Genomic DNA, 21742 nt, shown 5'->3' with positions numbered 1-21742 from the left:
ACATACCTTGATACTCTAGTTTTCTTTTCTCCAGTTCAGCTTCCACTTGATCTAAAACCATGGCTAACTCCCCCAGAATTTTCTTCAGGTAGTTCACATTATCATGGTCCAAGATTTTTGCCTGTCAATTAAACAAGTAAAAAAGTAGCACGCATTAAACTGATGTTTTAATGTTAAATTCAAGTGATAAATTGTTATAAGTTGACATAAATCAAGCCTTTCCCAGCCCCCTTTTAGGCAAGCGTGGCTTCTTATTTAGCAGGACTCAATTTAAACTGTTTTAACTGCAGATGGTGTAATTGTTAAAGCAGCAGTGATTACTTTTTTGTAGTTTTGATAACACTGAAATTTTAGCTAGCAGGGAACATTCCCATAAAAATAACAAACCTTACATAAACTTTGTAATTCTGTCTTTAAGAAAACATTCATTTGAAGCACTATTTCAAATCCTAACAACGTTCAAAGAATGGTGTTAAGTTGCAAGTTATAAAATGTCCTTATACATATTTATGACAATAAAAAACAAAAACAGTATTCTGCATTATTCTGATTTGAGGACATCACTGGTGTCTGAGATGACGGGGTTTTTAAAATGCTCCTCGAATGCAATTTCTGAACAAAAGGTATTCTGAATGCAAAATTATGAGACTGTGTCACAGATGTTACTGGATAACATAAACTATATCATTTAAATCAGGTTTTATGATAGATTGACACATTGCAGTGAAATGATTTCTAATGCCATGAGGAAAAATATCAAATTTGGAGACTACACTAAAAGTGTTTCACATATTTTCAGGAAATAAAATGTGTCATTTTAACATTTAGCCTAAAATGCTGAAAACATACATTTTAAATTTGATATTTTGACATGCAGTGAGAAACAGCTAGTGCTAGCACTGCGACAGCAAAGCAAGAACTTTCCTGGTTCTTATATATGCTGATCAGCTGGAGCCGTTCTGTGTGCAGTTTGAATGTTCTTGCTGTACCTGCACAGGTTCCATTCGAGTACTGTGGCTTCCTCCCACAGTTCAGTGCAAATCACGTTAACTGGTGGCTTTAAAATGGCCATAGGTGTGGATGTGACAGTGTGTGGTTGTCCTACTCTGTTAACCAGTCTGACTATCTGCCTCAACCAAAGTTAAACAGGGAAAGCTCCACTCACTCCAAAAACAACATCAAAAGCAACATTTTCACTAAACATTTTTGGAATACTTTGCAGAGATTTATTCAACCTTTAAAAAAAATTTTTGGAAGAAAAGAAAAAACTTATAGAAAAATAAAAAACATCTCAGAACATTATTTCAGCCAAAAATATGTATCTAGTTAAATGCTAAAGCCAAACGCCTAAACTGCTTTTTATTGCTTACAAAAAATACAAATAACCTTAATATGAATTATTCTATGGGGGGCATGGAATCTGTTTAAAACTGTCATAATAATGTAAAGTAATTGCAGTGTACTTGTATTTACATAGAATTAGTCTTAAAAAACATTTAAAGCACTTTAACTATATGTCACATCCAGTAGCTCTAAAGATATTTCACTCAAAGCCACAAATAGGAAAACTAACGGCACTGAAGGAAAAGTCAGGATTTCTTCTCTGATCATAAATGACGCAATACCTGTCAGTTTAATAGAGACTTAAACTGTTTGTCCCCCCAAAAAAGCATTAAATACATAAAAATCATACTCGTTACATTCCCGTTCAGGGGTCTCAAATATATGTAATTCAAAATAAGTATATTTTTATTCAGGATTTAAAATTTTAAGGGTTTCACTCGATGAAGCTAATCTTACAGGGTGTTTCCTGTGTGATAACCTTCACTTTGTACCCATGAAGGATATTAATACATCAGTTTAAGATGCTAATTCAGGCAGCTGCCCTAAATAAGTATAAATGTATTACACATTTAGAGGATTTAATGGATTTTCTATGTGCTCTATAATTTCTTGAAGGGATAACAACAATTTAAAAATGTACAATACACTAAGCTATTAATTCTTACAATAAGTGAGAAATTTATTTAATTTTAATGCATCATTTAATGGATTAAAGGCCCTGAAACTTATGCAAATGAACTCCTATGAATTGCAGTATATGAATCACACCCTGAAAGTCATCTTAAGTCTTCACTTCTGAAGTGTATATTAATGAAATCTGTAGTTGTGAAGGACACTTAAAAGTTAAATGTTAACGTTAATGAAAACACGGGTTCACCATTAGCTTCTTCTGTTTGGAGAGGTACGGTTCTGTCAGCTGAGGCTCCTCATGGTCCAGCTTCATCAGCTCTGTCGCAGCGTTGGCCAGATGTCCTGAAGTTACACACAAACACAGTGCATGCATTCACATTAACTGTGTCCTCTGTTGTTCAGGAAGGGGAAAAAAACACTTTGAATAATATTTAGACACTGTGCTGTCTGCCTGGCATATTTTACTAAAAGCAAATACGCCAGAGTCCAGTGTGTTTAATCTCCAAGGGGATGTATGACAATACAAAGGTTATTCCCATCTGAGCTCCATTCAGTCTCCCGAGGGCAGAAGAAGAAGCTTGTGTCATCAGCTGTTACACATATTGTTTTTATTTACGTCATCAAGGACATAAGATGTGTCCGTGGTGCACTATAATTTTTTATATTGCTAACGTACAGCACTGTGCAAAACACTTGAGCCACCTCTCATTTCTTTCATTGGGTAAATATAACACAGTATATAAGGCTAAAAAATAGTTTGCACAATTGAACCAAACCTCAATATTTGGTAGAATCATGTTCACAAAAGACTTCTATGGATTTTGGGTGCCTTTTAGTCTATTCTCTGTCGAGATGAGCCCAAACTGCTTAAATAATGTTGAGGTCTGGACTCTGAGGAGGCCAGAACATGACTGATAGTTTTCCACTGTGTGTTTTTCTATCCAGGTATGATATTACAACATTAACAGTCAGTCAGGCAGATAATATCTGCTCACATTCACATAACTTCTTTTGTTAGAGATACTATTTTTTTTGTTTTGTTTTCAAAGGAGCTTGCAAAAAAAAAAAAGCGTCTGGACTTCTTTAAGTTGCTTGAAGGCGTTTCACCTCTCATCCGAGAAGCTTCTTCAGTTCTGATTGTTTTGTTTTGTTCTTTAACTACTGCTGTGGACAGGAAGACAGGCGAGTCCAGGATTAAATTTGTTTTTGTTACCTAGCACAGTCCGGTATGGCTTTTACTGTACTACACTTTTAATAGAAGCTGTTTTCATTTTGTTTCTCTGGTCTGAATGGCATGAATCCACTCATCTGTGTTGTTTTTTTGTTACCCTTCTTTTTGCCATCTGGGTAACTAATGATGAGTCAAAGTAAAAGATTGATGTTTTGTCTTAGTGTTTAACCTACTTGATTTAGCTCTACTCATGTAGTTTTATGATTTCCAACTCAAAGATCACTTGAATAATAAAAAAACATGCAGCTAAAACAAGTTTTTAAGGCATACCAGATATAAACCTTTAATTACAAAAGCATTTTTATGCATTTTGTGACCTAATTAAGGCAGTTTGGTAAACTAACAGAACAAACCGCGCAGAGGCAGGTGTAGTTCAGCGCAGGCACCATTAATTCAATTCAATTTTATTTATGTAGCACAAATCACAACAGTTGCTTCAATGTACTTGATATTGCAAGGTAAAGTCCCTGCAATAACACGGTGATTGTATTATGTACTTGGACACTGAAGTTTATATTTTTAGCCAAATCCACATACAATACTAACAAGTGTAGTTAGTAATGACATTTAGTGTAACATTTGCCAAAAACAGTGTACAACTGTGCTCTGAGATTCTGTTTTTACAAAATAAAAGTCAAACCTTTGAAGTTTTACTTCTTCAGAGTTAAGCAGGAAGATGGAAAAATTCATACGATAGACTGACACATTACTGAGTTTGTTGTTTTTTGGGGAATTGTTAATAATAAAGATGAAGAACTTGGCCAGGATGCAGAATCTTTTAGTCTTCTAATATTTTGTCAGTCTTTACTTTAGCTGCAAACCTGTGACGCGGCCTATTTTTTGCATATTTTCCATGAGTCTGCTGGAATGATGATGACAAGATGAACCCAGAAAGATAAAAATGTTTGTGTCTGAACTGTCCCTTCAGTCTGAATCATAATCATCCAAACCAAAGTTTACCGCACAGAGAACACCGATGCGTTCAATGAAATACTCCATAAAGTTGATTTTGCAGGTCCATCACAGACTGGTCAGGATTTCACTGGATGATTAATTCTCCTGCAGACTTTCTTTTATATCTCATCCAGCCTGTTGCTCTGATTTACATGACAAGGCCATTACCTGATGTGAAGAGCACCACAGTTCAGGCTGGGAGGTCTAATATCTGCCGTTAAAAACCTGGCATCACTACAAAGTGCTGTGTTAAGGGTTTTTGGTATTGAGTAGCATCAAATTATACAGTATGCTAGTCACGCTGTGCACATAAAAACCTGGGATTTGTTTTACCAATGATGTGGAAAATGCTGCAAGGAAGATGAATTGCTTTGCATTCAAAATGCATGTGGTTTTCGTCGTAGGAGTCTCTTTGGTACCAGAGCTGAAGCTGAGTCACGCTGAGTGTGTGACAGTGTTCAATATAGCGAGTTAAAAGCACTGAAAAGTTTTTATATCTTTAAAAGAAGAAAGTAGTCGAGAAAAGATGACAAAACCAAAATAGCATCTACCTTTCATCCTGTCAATCCACAAGAAAACTTTCTTTACCTCAGGGATGAGCACTAGGGACAAACATGGGACACTTTTTTCACCAATGAGGGCCCAGTATACACTTCAGTGGGTACCCCTGTTTAACTCCTCATCAAAATCACCGCTGAAGTTCAAACTGAGCATCAGAATGGGGACAAAAGGTGTTTTAAGTGACTTTGAACATTGCATGGTTGTGCCAATGATCTACCTAAATATTCCCACGCAACCATCTCCGGTGTTTACGAAGACGACTTTGAGCTGATAGGAAGGCAAAAGAAACTCAAATAACCACTTGTTAACACCACGGTATGCATAAGACCACCTCTGAACACAGAATGTATCAAACTTTGAAGCAGATGGGCAGCAGCAGAAGAAGACCACACCTGGCCCTGCTCATGTGAGCCAAGAACAAGAATTTGAGGATACAATTCACATGGCTTCACCAGAATTGGACTGGCAAAATGTTTCCTGGACTTATGTGTTTTGATTTCTGCTGCAAGATTTGGACAATAGGGTAAAAATTTGGTGTAAACGTGAAAACACTGATCCATCTTGCCTTGTATTAACAGTTCAGGTTGCTGGTGGTGCAATGATGTGGGTGTTATTTTCTTGGTATACTGTGGGCTCTTTAGTACCAAATTTAAATACCAAGCCTTTCTGAGTATTGTTGCTGACCATATCCATCCATTCATAACCAGAGTATACACAGAGTGCAGTGGCTTCATGCATATTAAGTTAAGTTCATGAGTTCATAATAAGCAGAGATGGACAGTAACGCGTTACATGTAACACATGGAATGTGCAGAAAATAGGTTTAAATGTTAAACTAATTTCTTCAAGTCAGAGAATGGTGCATATAATTTCATTTTTTGCTTGATGCATAAAGTTAAAAAATTAAAACTGATAAAACAAGTTTAAAAAAAGAGACTTTTCCATTTGATAAATTTTTGTATGATGGATTATGCAGAAAAAGTAGAATTGGGCTGAAAGATCTATCGCTTTATCACCTATTCAGGTTGTAAATTGTGTTTTTAAAAAGTAACTAATTAACTAAGTAATTTATTACTTTTGAAAATAAGTAATCAGTAAAGTAACAGGTTTACTTTTTTGGGGAAGTAATCAGTAATTAGTTACTGATTACTTTTTTCAAGTAACTTGAACAACACTGATAATAAGTGTAACTGTATTCCAGAGTGAGCAGATCTCAGTCCAATGGAGCACCTTTGAGATGTGACGGAGCAGGGGACTCACATCATGAATTTGCATTTATTTTAGGAACAATCATATGATCCCCTATGAGCAAGCACTTTGGCGACAGTGGGAAGGAAAAACTCCCCTCTTACAGGAACAAACCTTTGACAGAACCAGGCTCAGGGAGGGGCGGCCATCTGCTGCGACCAGTTGGGATGAGAGAATGTTTCTAGCACCTTGTTGAATGCTTACCACTTAAGGCTATCCCTAATTCTGTTGTTTGTTTTAAACTTCCATTGTTTTCATTCAAATTCTGTTGTGCTCATTCAAATTCCGTTGTTTTCATTCAAATTATGTTCTTTTCATTCTAATTCCATTGTTTTGATTCAAATTCTGGTCTGTTCATTCTAATTTCGTTGTTTTCATTCAAATTCTATTCATTTCATTCTAATTCCATTCTTTTCATTGAAATTCCGTTGTTTTCATTCTAATTCTACTCTTTTTATTCAAATTCTATTGTTTGTTTTAGAATTCTGTTGCTTTCATTCAAACTCTGTTTTATACATTCTAATTCCGTTGTTTTCATTCAAATTCTGTTGTTTGTTTTCAAATTCCGTTGTTTTCGTTCAAATTCTGTTGTTTTCATGCAAATTCTTTGGTTTTTGATCAAATTCTGTTCTTTTCATTCAAATTTTGTTTTCATTCAAATTCCGTTGTTTCCATTCTAATTCTGTTGTTTTCATGCAAATTCTTTTGTTTGTTCTCAAATTCCGTCGTTTTCATTCTAATTTCGTTCATTTCATTGAAATTCCGTTGTTTTCATTTAAATGCTGTTGTTTTAATTCTAATTCTACTCTTTTTATTCAAATTCTATTGTTCGTTGTAAAATTCTGTTGCTTTCATTCAAACTCTGTTCTGTACATTCTAACTCCGTTGTTTTCATTCAAATTCCATTGTTTGTTTTCAAATTCCGTTGTTTTCATTCTAATTCCGTTGTTTTTGTTCAAATTGTGTTGTTTTCATGCAAATTCTTTTGTTTTTGATCAAAATCTGTTGTTTTCATTCAAATTCCATTGTTTTCGTTCAAATTCCATTGTTTGTTCTCAAATTCTGTTGTTTTCGTTCAAATTCCGACATTTTCATTTTAATTCTGTTGTTTTCATTCTAATTCTGTTGTTTGTTTTAAACTTCCATTGTTTTCATTCAAATTCCGTTGTTTTCATTCAAATTCTGTTCTTTTCATTCAAATTCCATTGTTTTCATTCAAATTCCATTGTTTGTTCCAAAATTCCGTTGTTTTCATGCAAATTCTTTGGTTTTTGATCAAATTCTGTTCTTTTAATTCAAATTCTGTTGTTTTCATTCAAATTCCGTTGTTTGTTTTCAAATTCCGTTGTTTTCATTCAAATTCCATTGTTTTCATTCAAATTCCATTGTTTGTTCCAAAATTCCGTTGTTTTCATGCAAATTCTTTGGTTTTTGATCAAATTCTGTTCTTTTAATTCAAATTCTGTTGTTTTCATTCAAATTCCATTGTTTGTTCTCAAATTCTGTTGTTTTCGTTCAAATTCCGACATTTTCATTTTAATTCTGTTGTTTTCATTCAAATTCCGTTGTTTTCATTCAAATTCTGTTCTTTTCATTCAAATTCCATTGTTTTCATTCAAATTCCATTGTTTGTTTTCAAATTCCGTTGTTTTCATTCTAATTCCGTTGTTTTTGTTCAAATTGTGTTGTTTTCATGCAAATTCTTTTGTTTTTGATCAAAATCTGTTGTTTTCATTCAAATTCCATTGTTTTCGTTCAAATTCCATTGTTTGTTCTCAAATTCTGTTGTTTTCGTTCAAATTCCGACATTTTCATTTTAATTCTGTTGTTTTCATTCTAATTCTGTTGTTTGTTTTAAACGTCCATTGTTTTCATTCAAATTCCGTTGTTTTCATTCAAATTCTGTTCTTTTCATTCAAATTCCATTGTTTTCATTCAAATTCCATTGTTTGTTCCAAAATTCCGTTGTTTTCATGCAAATTCTTTGGCTTTTGATCAAATTCTGTTCTTTTAATTCAAATTCTGTTGTTTTCATTCAAATTCCATTGTTTGTTCTCAAATTCCGTTGTTTTCATGCAAATTCTTTGGCTTTTGATCAAATTCTGTTCTTTTAATTCAAATTCTGTTGTTTTCATTCAAATTCCGTTGTTTGTTTTCAAATTCCGTTGTTTTCATTCAAATTCCGACATTTTCATTTTAATTCTGTTGTTTTCATTCAAATTCCGACATTTTCATTTTAATTCTGTTGTTTTCATTCAAATTCTGTTCTTTTCATTCAAATTCCATTGTTTTCATTCAAATTCCATTGTTTGTTCCCAAATTCCGTTGTTTTCATGCAAATTCTTTGGTTTTTGATCAAATTCTGTTCTTTTAATTCAAATTCTGTTGTTTTCATTCAAATTCCATTGTTTGTTCTCAAATTCTGTTGTTTTCATTGAAATTCTGTTGTTTTCATTCAAACTCTAGAAGGAAGCATTTTTGCTTTTATTGTGGAGCCTTTTTTTATAATTTGACCTTTTCACTCTGTATTAATTGATAAATGTAATATCTTAGAAATAACAAAAGGGACAAAAATATATCATTAACTCACCACACACACAGACACACACACCTGCAGACCCACATGTATCTATTCAGATATTAAACGTGTGTGAACATGCATTGTGAAATGGAGCAGAGCCCTCTGTCACATTAAATTAAACTGAGTCAGTGAACACTGTGATTCTATGGACACTGCGTGCCTTTGTGCTACACACACCCGAGTGGACTCAGTTGCTAAAATTTGCAAATCATCCTGTTTCTGGAAAGACCCTGAAGTCTTGCTCAGTTTTTCGTGAGGAGATCAGACAGTCTTCATATTGTACCTTTTTTGGGGAACAAAGGTTTGGTCGGTTAAAGCTATTTTGGCTTTTTCACATAACTGACCTGAATGGACAGAGAGCTGCGTCTGTCCTTTAGTCAAATTTGATAAATGTTTTCTTTTCAGATTAAAGTTACTGAAGTAATGGGATCATCTTGACAGATATTGGAAGAAAAGGAAGCTCCTAAGAAGAACTTGAATCTCCTTCGGGAAGCCTGAAGAACTGTTTCTGACGATTACTTCAAGACATTACACAAAAGCTTGCCTCAGAGAGGTCAGAGCATAATGAAGATAAAGATGGTTTTGACTTTCCGGTTATAGAGTTGTTTTTTACCTCAAACAACATCCTGTATTTCCATTAATTTTTGCACATTTCATTAAATCTGCACTTCTTTCCTGTTTGTTTTTGTTCGTTTATTTTAAATCTCTTTGTGAACTTTCAGGATGTAGCTTGAGATTTACCTCTTCTATAGTTCTGAATTAAACGCAGGTCAGTCTTTGTGATGTATGTTTGTCCTTTAAATAAGCGGCTACAGAAGCAGCAGAAGGTCAGCTGACGTAACACAGATGAAAACAGCTGATCTAGCTATCAACTGTCTTGTAAAGCAGCGGTCCCCAACCGTTTTTGCGCCACGGACCGGTTTATGCCCGACAATATTTTCACGGACCGGCCTTTAAGGTGTTGCAGATAAATACAACAAAATAAAACTAGTACCGGTACCGAAAAAAAAAAAGATTTATTCATAACACACATGAAAAAACTCAGGAAAACCGAGTTAACGATCAAAACGATAACAAAATAACGCTGAAAACCAATAAAAACCCTGAAAACCACACATTTCACACCTGAGCCTCAACTCTCGCGGCCCAGTACCAAATGACTCAGTACCGGTCCGAGGCCTGGGGGTTGGGGACTGCTGTTGTAAAGGTATTTACTTAATCTGTTAAAATTAACTGAATCAAAACTGATGTGAAAACAAAAAATAAAAAACTTACTTGAAAATTTGAAACAATGCTTCTTATTTCTTACATCTTAAATATTGGAGGAACCTGAACTTTTCTAACACTGAATAAATTTGTTATTCACAAGAAAATCAAATCTGCACTCACAAAGCAGGGAGGCAATCTAACTGTCAAGAGCTATAGGAATGTTTATAGACATCTCAAAATACAATAAAAATGCATTTGATTAAAAGGGATCCTTTATTTCTTCTATTGACCTTACACTATGTTTGCAAAATAAACAACCCAAAAACCATTCTCTAAGTAACACAAGCTGTTTTGTAATTCCCAAAGATGCTAAAATACGAGCATTCGTGCCTCCGCAGTGCAGTGAGCTGGCTTCACTTACTACGTATTTCTGCTGTGGCGTACTTTGGGATCATAGAGTCAGTCGTGAGCTCTGGATGAAGGATGCAGCCATGTGTGTACGCATCCATGGGCAGACCATCCAGTAGCTGACGGTACTGCTGCACACGATCGTAGAGAGGCGAGTCTGCGTCAGGGATCAGCTGAGCCACTGTGTCTGTGTGAGTAAGACAAGAGCATGAAAAAGAGAAAACATTTTTACAGGAATACAAACTGGGCAAAATGTAGTGAATCATAATTACATGCTGCAGAGCATTATTCTGTGGACTTTTTCTTAATCTGTCCAAAACCCCCAAGGTCTCTAAGCAACCACACAAACCCAGAATAACACAGTTGTGCCAGATTCAGCTGTCAGACACACAACATGGTAACCTGGTAACAGGTGGAGGACCCGTCACCCCCAAGTACATGTTTGTGCCAAATGTAAAGAAAATCCCTGAAAGTGTTCCTGACATACTGAGCTTTCAGAAATGATACAGATGTTAGGGCTGGAGGTGAGGTCACAGTGACCTTGATTACCAAAATCTAACCAGTTCATCCTTCAGGTGACGGGAACAACAAGATCAACAACAATTTATGTTGAGTGAAAACACTAGACTATGGTATAACCCAAAGGTAGGCAACCCCGGGCCTCAAGTGACGGTGTCCTGCAGGTTTTAGATGTGTCCTTGGTCAAACACCGCTGATTTAAATGGCTAAATTACCTCCTCAAATGTCTTGAAGTTCTCCAGGCGCCTGGTAATGGACTAATCATTTGATTCAGGTGTGTAGACCCGGGGTGACATCTAAAACCTGCAGGACACCGGCCCTCGAACCCTGGAGTTGCCCACCCCTGGTATAACCACATGAGATTAAATTCCCGTTCCAGATCAACAAAAACACAAATTAAACATTAACACTGTAATTAGACTCCATAACTTTGTTACATCATCCGCCTACTGACTCAATCTGTTCTGCTTACCTGCCGTTACAAGAAAAAAGCTGCATTATTATTATTATTATTATTATTATTATTATGATCGTGAATTATTATAGACTTTCTTGCAGACAGTTGCAGAAAAGATGGATTTCACTCTCATCAAGTTTTCATCCAACAGCTTATTAAGGCTTTGTTGCTAAGAAAATATAAAAGATGGAGGTACCTTCTCCATCCAAGACAACTTGGAGATGCTTTAAGCCTACATACTTTTTAAAGGCATACAGGACTCTGCTTGCAAAAAGACCTTGGTTCCAGTTCCTGGTAACTATATTCTCTCGGTCGCTACTGTCAGGTCAAAATGAATAAAACATTAACTCCGTTTTATAAATTATGTTCACAGAATAAACATAAATGAAGGTAATCTGGAATAGACTCATGATTATATCCCGTGAGTATGTAGTTTTTCTCTTTTACACCTGTTTTTAAAACACTAAGTTAATGATGGCAAAAAAAACACCAACCTGGAGGATTAAAAAAAGAGCCCAGAGACTCCAAAATAACTTGTGACCCAAAGAGGAGTCGAGTTGTTTGGAGAGTTTTCTCTTTTAGTGACTTTAGCTCAGGCAGGTCCTCCTCACACAGCGACAGGGAAGCACGTGAGGCATGTTGATTTTGTTTCCTGTTAAAGACTGATTATCAACATGTGTCAAATATTTTGTTACCAGAATTTAAGAGTGGATTTTTTCTGCCTGCTATCATATTAAAATGTTTTATATTGTCTATCCTTATAGCTACTGTAAACATCTAAAATGGCCTGCAAACATAAGCTTTATTAAAACAAAATACTTTCATCACATTTTCAGGCTGTAAGTCCAGTTTATTCTAACTATGCTGCACAACGTGGGTTTGAAAAAATAATAAGATGAACTCTACAGTCTGTTTGCACCTTAACACACATAAAAACACTTCCAACAACTTTTACTACCTCAGAGAGATCCCGCTTTTACATTTTGCTGCCCTAATTCTCGTGTCTGACAGCGCAGCGCCTGGCTGGGAGCGATGGTGTTCAGCATAATGACCTGCTGCTGAGATTCGGTACTGAAAGTGCAGAACAGAGGGAGCTTTTATCTTTCTGCAGGGTCACAGCCAGCCACATGCAGGGAAGGCATCGCTGACAAGACAGAGATAATCAGATGGGTGCTTGACGATGAGGAGAAGCTGAAGGAGGGTTGAGCTGCACGTGGCTGAGCTCCAGAGAGCTGAGTAATCAGTCTCTGGACCTGCATGCTGACCTGGGCATGTCCTGCAGTGGTTCTCTGCAGGAAGTCTGCTGCAGCACTGGTGATGGAAAGATTAAATTAGCAGCAAACTGTCAAGCAACTTCCCGACTGAGTTCATACATGTTCACAATGAGCATGACAAATATATAAGAACAACTCGGGCGATGATTGACATCTTTTTGCAAACAGCTTTTGCCCTGCTGTGCCTCAACAACACTGTAAAACTGTTGCCACTGCTCCACACTGCATATGCCTCCCGTTTCTGAGAAATCTGCACTTTGCAGACCAGCTGCAGCCCACGTTGCCAGGTTTCATTAGGGATTTAAAGGCAGAGAAAAAGCATGCCTGTAACTCATCCCCTCAAATTGACTCCTGGATGAAAGCTTCTGGATAAAACATGCATCAGACTTGTTTGACATTCAGTAGACAAAATAAACAAAACCAAAAAATGCAACAATAACAGCTTAACTAAATTATTAGAGTATAACTGGAGACTGATGAATGATTTTATATCTCTATGACTAACTTGCTCCAAAACAAGTTATTAGCACACTATCAAAAGACTAAAATGAAGTTAGCTGAATGAGATCATCAGACCCTGGGGTCAGCTTATGCACTCTAGCCTTTTATTACTGAGCAAGCAGTGAACCAGATCTTCTGCTGTTGAATTCAAAGCTCTAGGCGCTGCTCTAGACATGTGAGCACTAACTAAGCAGGAAAGCCATGAAGTTTTTCAGTTACAGACCTATGTCCCCAGGCATTTTCTGATCTGAGGCTCCCAGTTTGTTACATAATCTCTCAGCTGATAATCCTATAGAACGTACCACCTACAGATACTACAGCACAACACAGATAACAGGATTCAGTGTATGCTTCTTAACATTTGCTTATTCTTTGAGCTGCATGTTTGCCAAGCCCGAATGTCTGTGTAGGCTCTCAGTCATCCAGGCCATGGCAGTCTTGAGAGCCTAAAAAGAAGGCAACTGTCCTTCTCTAGGTTTTTGGACACATTTAACCTCTTATCCAAGAGGGTCAGGACACCTTTTAAGGGTTTATTACCTGGGACTCTCTGCCACTTGTTTTAGAACTGAAGAAACTTTTTAGATGTCTTCAAAATGTCTTCAAACATGTAAAGAAATCCAGTTGCCTCCTTTTCAAGCTCAAGAGTCTGAATCTCAGTCATTACCTCACAGCGTACGTTCCTCCATACCCATCACAACTTCACAGCTACAGATGCCGCTTCTCTAAATATAGCTTTGATGGACTTTTTGTTTCAATCATTAAATTATGTCTCTTGTGTTTATATCTGTGTCTCGTTTGTGAGTGCCACAAATGTTCCCCAAGGGGTCACTCCAATTTTGTCTAATCTAATCAGCAAGGATCGTCTCAGTGACATTGGTGCAAAGACGTTGATGCAATGAGTTACAGTTTCACATTATAGTATGCACTGACACAGTCTGCACAAAGAAAACAGATGGCCTCCAATGGCTTCCAACAGTCTTTGTCACTCCAGCTTCACAAACTGGGCGAATGAGGCCTCAAATTTTCTATAGCTCTAGTCAGAGATATAAGAGAGAGATGAAGAAGAAGAATCCCCTGTGTTGCATATCCCGCCCCCTTATAGGGCCGATATACTTTAATTTCAAGTGAATTTTATTACATTTTCTTAAATCACAACATCAATTGCCCCAAGGTGCTTTCTATTGTACGTTAAAGACCCTACAATAATTCAGAAAAAAAACAACAACAATCAGACAACCCCCCTATGAGCAAGCAGGCGGTGACAGTAGGGAGGAAAAACTCCCTTTTAGCAGGAACAAACCTCCAGCTGAAGACTTCAGGGAGTATCAACCATCTGCCGCGACCGGTTGGGTTGTGTTTATAACAAACAAACAGCCTCTAGGAGTGAAAAATGAAGCCAACATACAAGTGCCAAAAGTTAAAGTTTCTAAAATGTCCACCTTAAGTTGACCCCAAATGCAAATTCTTCGTAATAGACTCTCATGTTAAAAGGCCTGACTTTACAGCATTTTAAAATATGTTTATAGCTTGATACAAAAAGCAGTTTTGGCCTCTATGAATAGTTTCGTAAAAGCTCTAAACTGGGTCAAATTTTTATACCAGATTCATCTTAGTACTGCAGTTAGTGGTGTGGCAGCACTGATTGAGATGCCACATGTGTAATCAATCTCCGTCTGCTAGGTTAAACTTCTGCTGGAATTTTTGCTGCCTTCAGTTTTTACACCCACTTAACCTGTACAGCTGGTAACTCACAGAGGTGGCTTACATCAGAATTACAAATACTCATCCTCATCTTTATTGGTGATTACAGATCACAAACCTTTGGCAGAGCACGAGGCGGCGGTTGAGATGAATTAGTCTGGTATAGGTGGACTAATGCAAAAACGAGGAGTGCAGCACACATGCAATGAGCCGGCTTTGAATACTACAGTACCAATTTTTATAGTCTAACTTGGTACAATTAGCTAGTAAACATAACGAATTTTACTGGTTAACAACTCTCTCTCTGGTGGACTCTTTAAAAAGTAGATCTCTATAAAAGGGCCTCAAACATGCACTTGATGGCTACATAAATATGTCAAGATAAAATAGAGAGGCTAAAGCTACGTCCAGACAAATAGCATCTAGACCCATTAATGATCCATGAGGAAGATATGGAAATGAAAAGAACTTGGGGTTTTTTTTGCAGTGCAGCGTAAAGATGATTTTTCCTGCTATAGAAAGGATGCTTGTAAGTTAAGTGGGACCTATGCAGCTTCCTTATTCCTCTATTATATAGTTACTGTTATCATGGTGGATGCTCATATGGCCAGTTTTAAATAACAAGGTCTTTGTAAGTGATTATCACTGAGAGAAAAAGCATTTTTTCTACCCATAGCTCTGTGTGACGTCAGAGAGAGGGGATGTTTCTTCAAGCTTTAGCAGTGACTACAGAAGCCCAATCAACCTACTGCCAAAATCTTTTGTTTTTGTTTATGAAGGGAAGCCAATAAAAAGAAAGTTTTAAAGTGAGAGCAAAAGGAGCTAAAACAGTGTTTTTCAGACAGTAAGCAGGAGAACTGAACGGCCACAGCAAGCACCAGATTAATAATACATGATAAATAGGGATTATTTTGAACTATGAATTATGCAACGCTTCTCTAATGGAGCATGAATGAAAATAATGAAAATATGCAAATGGAAATGACTCTGCCATCTTTAAACAAGAGAAAAGAAAGACAGCATTGTCCTACCTCCCACAAAGGTTTTCTCCATGTAATCTATAATCTGGTTGTAGTCACTAATGATGGTGTCTCCATGGAGGAAGACGGGCACCTCCTCGCCCAGGTTCAGCCTCATGAACCAGGGCTCCTTGTGCTCCTGCAGTGGCAAGCTCACATCCCTCTCCTCACAGACAAGACCCTTCTCATTAATGACGAGCCGTACCTGAAATTACAAAGGACGTGATTAGTCCAAACACATCCCCTGTTTTTTTATTTAATCACAACATGTATGTCTGGAAATATATTCAGTGGGTGAACATTTGCAATTTGTTACTAGACTATGAAGACAAAATAAGAGGACATTTCATCCATTTTTGGTTTAAGAAAAAAAAACTGCACAACAAAAAAACTGCACAACAAAAAAAACAAATGTAAAATTAAACTCACTAAAAGCTTCCGCTCAGTTCATTACATTGCAAATTGCTGTACTGTAGAGAGAGCTGGTTGTTTGTGTGGTCTGCCAAGCTAATGAGATACACAGGGTGCTAGAGTTTGAGAAAAAAATCCAGGACAATCAGGATACATTACTAACAGCATGAAGGATAAGCCAAGGTCCATGGAGAGCTATTACTGGGAATAAGATTAATGAAAGAAGATGACACTTGAGGCATAAAGTGCTACATTTGGCGGAACGACAAAATGGGAATTTTGCTGAACACGGCCAGACATGGTGTAATGAAATAAACCTAAAGAATGTAGTAAAATAAGCATAGTAATTACAGCAGGACCAGTGGTTTTGGACACCAGGAACAAATCGATGCATGCAACTGAAATGTCAAAAAAAAGAAAAAAACTAAGCCTTTTATATCTCCATCAGCGTGGAAAAGAAACACTAAATCAGGGACTTCTATATAAAACCGCCAAATATTTCAGGTCCCTGTGTTATACTGCTGAGCTGTCCCTGGATGATACCCACAATAACACAGTCACCGTTGCATCGAGAGTTACATAATATTATTAGTCACTTCTTAGCAATGATGCCAAGTAGTTCAGCTGCTTGGGAAGCATAAAATTCACTCCTCTTACACTATACAATAAGTGAACTTCAGCTGCAGCTTGCTGTTATTAGGGATGAAAAGCAGTTAGTACTGCAAAGACATGATGCTACGTAATACATCTAAGTACACTTTTCTTTAAACATACGATGTACTATTTAAAAAGTCTAGTTGTGGCACTAATCAGATCTTAGTTATTAGCGTTTCCACCACCTTCTCTTATAATTTCATGTATCATCTTAGCGCCAGATATAATATTTTGCTAGAGGAATGCAGCATGAAATGACGCAGTGATTAATGCGAAACTGCTCTTCTGATGGCACCTGGGGCCCATAGAATCCTATGTTAAAATTTGACACTATTTTACACCCTCTAAAACAATGTTTATGCCTTCAACGCTGCTTAATGTTGCTTGAGAGGCACTGCAAGCTCACTTTCAGTCTTCAAACTCACTTTCTGGTATTTTATTAGCCTGTCAGTTACTATTACCTTTGTGTCTGTGCACCACACCTGTACAGTTTATTGATGAAACCTGCTAACAAAGCTTGCTAGCTTTAGTTGACAGCGTAGCACTTCACCCTCTCTTACAGCTGACATCACAGCAGCTAACACTGAGGTTTAAAATTGCACCACCTAAATTCCATAAAACGTGAATAAAGTAACAGGGACTACTTTTCCACAGTGTCCACAGCTGTCCGAGTGCCCATTCCCAACTGAGATTAATGCCAACCTCAGAAAAGTCAGAGTCAGGAACCAGGTGAGTGAAAAACATTAGCTAAAACATAGAAATAGCATTTTTACACAGTTTTAGCTTTTGTTCAGTTTCACTAAATGTGTGTGTCTGAAGTTTTTTGGGTTCTTGAATGTAGCGATAACCATGTAAAAACTGCCAGAGACAGGCTAATTATTTTATGTGCACCTTTACACTATGACTGCATATGATTTCTTGGTGAGCCTTTGCAGGTCCATTTAGCCATAGCATATCTTCCTTAAAATCTCAGTATTTAAATAGATAAGTCACTGGTTGGTAAGTCACAGATTTTTAGGTTTCTGTATTTTGTAGTGTGAAAAACTCCTCTTATACAAACAAAGTAGACAAATTAAGCAGTCTGGTACCCATTAATTCAGGAGACACAACAGCAGCTGTCTGGCTGAACATAGTGGACTACATTTAATAAAATACCGGGTCTTATTATTGTTTCAGTCAATCCCTCCCTCAAGTTCTTAAGTCCTATTTTTCTTCTGTCAGTAAAACCTCCACAACTAACGAGCCAAACTGAACAAACATGAGGTTCTATGGCTCTGTTGAGAGACGTCTGTCCCCATCAGGACAGACTGAGTAATAAAGAGATATAATCCATCTAATCAAACTTGAAATTGGGGGCGGGGAATCAGCCTTACAGAAATGATACTCTGACATTTATTTTACTAAACCTGCTCTTGATCATTCTGAAATGCACCAAACTTGATCAAATGTATAAAGCAAAGCTGCACCCATTTTAATCATAGTAGGGCCAAGTAAGCCAAGTTTGACGTTCTCAAAATGGCAGCAGTTCGAATTTTAATAAATGATATGGCCTGGTCCCAGAACAGAGGATTTTACTGGGAACAGGTAAAGAAAGGTCCCAGAAAATAATTTATTTCCCTTTATATATTTTTATATTTTGTCTCATTGCGTTAATCCTATCGCAACCCTTGAGGATGAGATTTTAGAAACTAAATAGCTCCAATTCGACCAGCTCTGTGTGTGTGTGTGTGTGTGTGTGTGTGTGTGTGTGTGTGTGTGTGTGTGTGTGTGTGTGGGTGAGTTAAAAAGTTTTAAGAAAAGCTTCTTTCGTTTAACACATTATAACCAGGTGGCACTTGCTTTGTTGTGTTTGTTTTTAAATCTTTAGTGTTATTTTTGCAGGAACTATTTACATTCCTTGTATCGTACTGTATGTGGTTTGGTGTTTCTTTTAGCTCCTACTTCAGGGGTAGGTACTCTCCAACACAAGACAAACCTCTGAGTAATGTAAGTATACAACGACTGGTCTGGACTTAAACTTCCATGCAAGTTTCACTGAGCCTTACGTCTGATTACAGCCTTAACACGAGTTTATGTTTGGTGTTTATATCAGAATCAAAATTAGAATCTGCTTTTTATCATTATGTCAAAAGCACAACTAAATTATATGATTCCCTATATCACTTTCACGCATAGTGTTGTTGGACAACATACGTTTTGAAAAGTCTTTGAAAAGTACATGTTTGAAAAAAAAGAAAAATCGTTTTTCATGCGTGAAGATGAATAAAAATACTTAAGAAAAAAATCCTGATTGAGGTTGTCATAATTCATGCATTAAAGGGTTAAAATGCAAAGAAAGCAAACTATCTTAAACTTTTAATCTATCTAAAAATAAATAAATAAAAGAGTTTCTAATAAATCAGTACAGTCCAAATATAATTAGACTTTCCTTTTTAACAAATCTTAGAGCCGAGGCTGGATCAGGTGACCCTGAACCTTCCCTTAGTTACACTGCAATAGGCCTGGGATGCTGGGGGCTTCCCATGATGCACTCTGTGTTTTCTTCACTCACCTCTTTTCAGTCTGTGTGTTTATTCACCACTTTGCATTTAGTTATTAGTCATTATTAAACTCTTTTGTCCTCTCCCTCAGCACTCACCCAGTTCCTGAGCCTGGTCGTACTGCAGGTTTCTTGCTTTTAAAAAGAAGCTCTTCCTTCCCAATGTCACCAAGTGCTAGCTCATAGGCCGTTGTCTAATTGTTGTTGCTTTCTCTGTATTATGTAGGGTTTTTACTTCACAATATAAAGCACCTCGAGACAACTTTTGTTGTGATTTGGCGCTGTATGAATAAAGCTGAGTTGAATAGAATAGAAGAGTGTTGACTTGATTCTTAAGTTGTCATCTCTGTTAGTGATTCCCTGTTTAGTTGTTAGTCTCTTATGTCTTGTATTTAGTTTGACTTCCTTTGTGTCATTTGTCTTGATCAGATTTAGCTGTTTCTTGTTGCCCACCTGTATTATCCTCCTTTACATCATGTGTACATATAGCTTCAGTTTCCCTTTGTCTGATTATCTGTTTGATGGTAGTAAACAGACAATCAAATAAGCTTTGACAGTGTTCACGTCCTCATTGCAACAGTTACACTTGAATAGAGAGCACAGCAAAATATGGCATTGTGTCTGTTAAAGGTTTCAAAGAAAGTGTCCAGATACTCACTGCTGTCATGATATACTGCCCCCCACACTGAAAGAAAACAGCAGTTTGTTAAAGCCTCATCACTAAAGGTGTAAATTTCTACCCTGCAGACTCTGAGGTTGCCAGAGCTGTATCGATCTGTGCATCTGGCCTCTGTGTCACTGCGCCTTTTCTGTATCTATCATTACCATATTTGTTGTGCTCAAAATTCATCCCTGGTGTGAGGTAAATAATTATAGTGCAGGGCCACAGGATCAAAGTTACAGTGATGCTAGATATGAAGCTATATTAAAGCAAGACAATAAAGTTAAAGTGTGGTGCAAGAGAAGTTCGACGGTACATTGTCTCCTTCCTCATAAACTTGCTGAGGTATACACAAGCTTGTAAATAATCCCCTGCACATTGACGACAATGGAGTCGGCACAGAGAAATGTTGATCAGCTGAAAATGTGACTCCTTTATCAAAAGCTGCCTGTCTCGCACTGCCAGTGTGTTTACGAAAGGATTCATTTCTGTCTTTTCATACAGTGGAAAAACATATTTGGCAAGTCACAAAAGATTGACTAAATATAACACATCTTTCAAAGGTGCAACAAACTGATTTTGACCAATTGTGTTATATTAATGTGTAACATTTTCAGTAAATTTCTAGTGGAGCAGATAACCAGGTGCACGGCCTCTTAATCTCATAAAGGCCCTTCCCATCATCCCATGCTTCAGCTCACATAACAATAATACAACATCGTACATGTAAACATTAGCAAGTTTGTTGCTCGAATTTCTTTCAGCATCTTAGCTGAAACCCATGTGTTACTTGTGAAAGAGGCAGCGAGTTCACTGACAGCACAATCACACATGATCGAGGAGTCACTCCAGCTCCTCCAGCTCCAGGACTGAGGCGATAATCATGACAGTGAGCTTGGTGTTTACCCTCTGCTGAGTGACAATCAGCTCAATCAGCAGCTCAGACTCGAGTGGCCATGAGCCAGAGATCCTGAGCTTTATAACTAACGTACAAACCTGAGACTGAGCATGAACTCAAAGCTGATGTGCTACAGTGTTTCTAAACAACATTTCTGACTTCGTCCTCAGTAATATGCAATGATGACAGAAAGGTAGATCTATGTGTTGAATCGCATCTTGAGACTTGAATTTTTAAAGAATCCTAAGAGACTGAAGCATTTCTCACAATAAATTAATCTTGTAGTGAAAATGGCCATCACTGTTTATCAGACAGTAAGGGGTTGTCATCAGAATGCTCATTTTTCCCAATGAATAATTTAAAAATTTAAAAGAAAATAGTTGCAGTTTTACTTTTATGCGCATCAACTCATCTATAAAACTCACTGACTGTACAAAGATACTACTCATAGTCATGTAATCCATGTGCACACATTAGGCACAGATGGTGGCTGATGAGGACAAAGGATGAAATGCCAGTTGCCATTGCATAGCTGAATCCACTTTTAAAGGGGCAGTTTAGCAATTTACCTTTTCATGTACATCAATTTACAGGTGTGACAAGGTGAGCAGCAAAGTCCAAATGTTTAATGACTTATGTGGGTCAAATCTCAAACTACTGGATCTAATAAATGTGGCCTATAAAGCAGCATGATAGTGGAAAGGGAAAGCTCCGCTTGTTCTTTTAGCATTTTCCTTCTCTGCGTCCTCATATTAAATCTCACACTGAACAATATCCTCATCGTGTTAACACAGAAATGCAATTACAAGTGATTATGTCATGACCTTCACCTTGTCTACAGCGTTTGCATGCTGTCACCTCCGGTTTGTTTACATGTGAAAGAAGTTGTTTGTTATCCAAAATTAAACTTCAAGTATCATAAAAACTCTAAAGCTCTGGAAG

The 21742-nt window shown here is 37.1% G+C and overlaps 1 protein-coding gene across 1 annotated transcript in view; it reads right to left on the bottom strand.

Annotated features, from left to right (window-relative positions):
* Window positions 1–21742, bottom strand: part of gdap1l1 (ganglioside induced differentiation associated protein 1-like 1) — a 29047-nt gene that overhangs the window by 3901 nt on the left and 3404 nt on the right. Inside the window, exons 2-5 of the mRNA XM_085443435.1 lie at window positions 15650–15842; window positions 10180–10353; window positions 2222–2316; window positions 7–121 (exon numbers count right to left, since the gene is read on the bottom strand). Coding sequence (XP_085299561.1) covers window positions 7–121; window positions 2222–2316; window positions 10180–10353; window positions 15650–15842 — 577 coding nt within the window. The remainder of the gene's footprint in view (window positions 1–6; window positions 122–2221; window positions 2317–10179; window positions 10354–15649; window positions 15843–21742) is intronic.

The sequence above is a fragment of the Copadichromis virginalis genome, linkage group LG20 (genome assembly GCF_057382275.1).
Source record: "Copadichromis virginalis isolate Kocher_CV1m ecotype Utaka linkage group LG20, C_Virginalis_male_GT1.1, whole genome shotgun sequence".
NCBI lineage: Eukaryota > Metazoa > Chordata > Actinopteri > Cichliformes > Cichlidae > Copadichromis > Copadichromis virginalis.
Note: the sequence above shows the minus strand (reverse complement) of the source record. Positions and strands in the feature narration are given on the sequence as shown.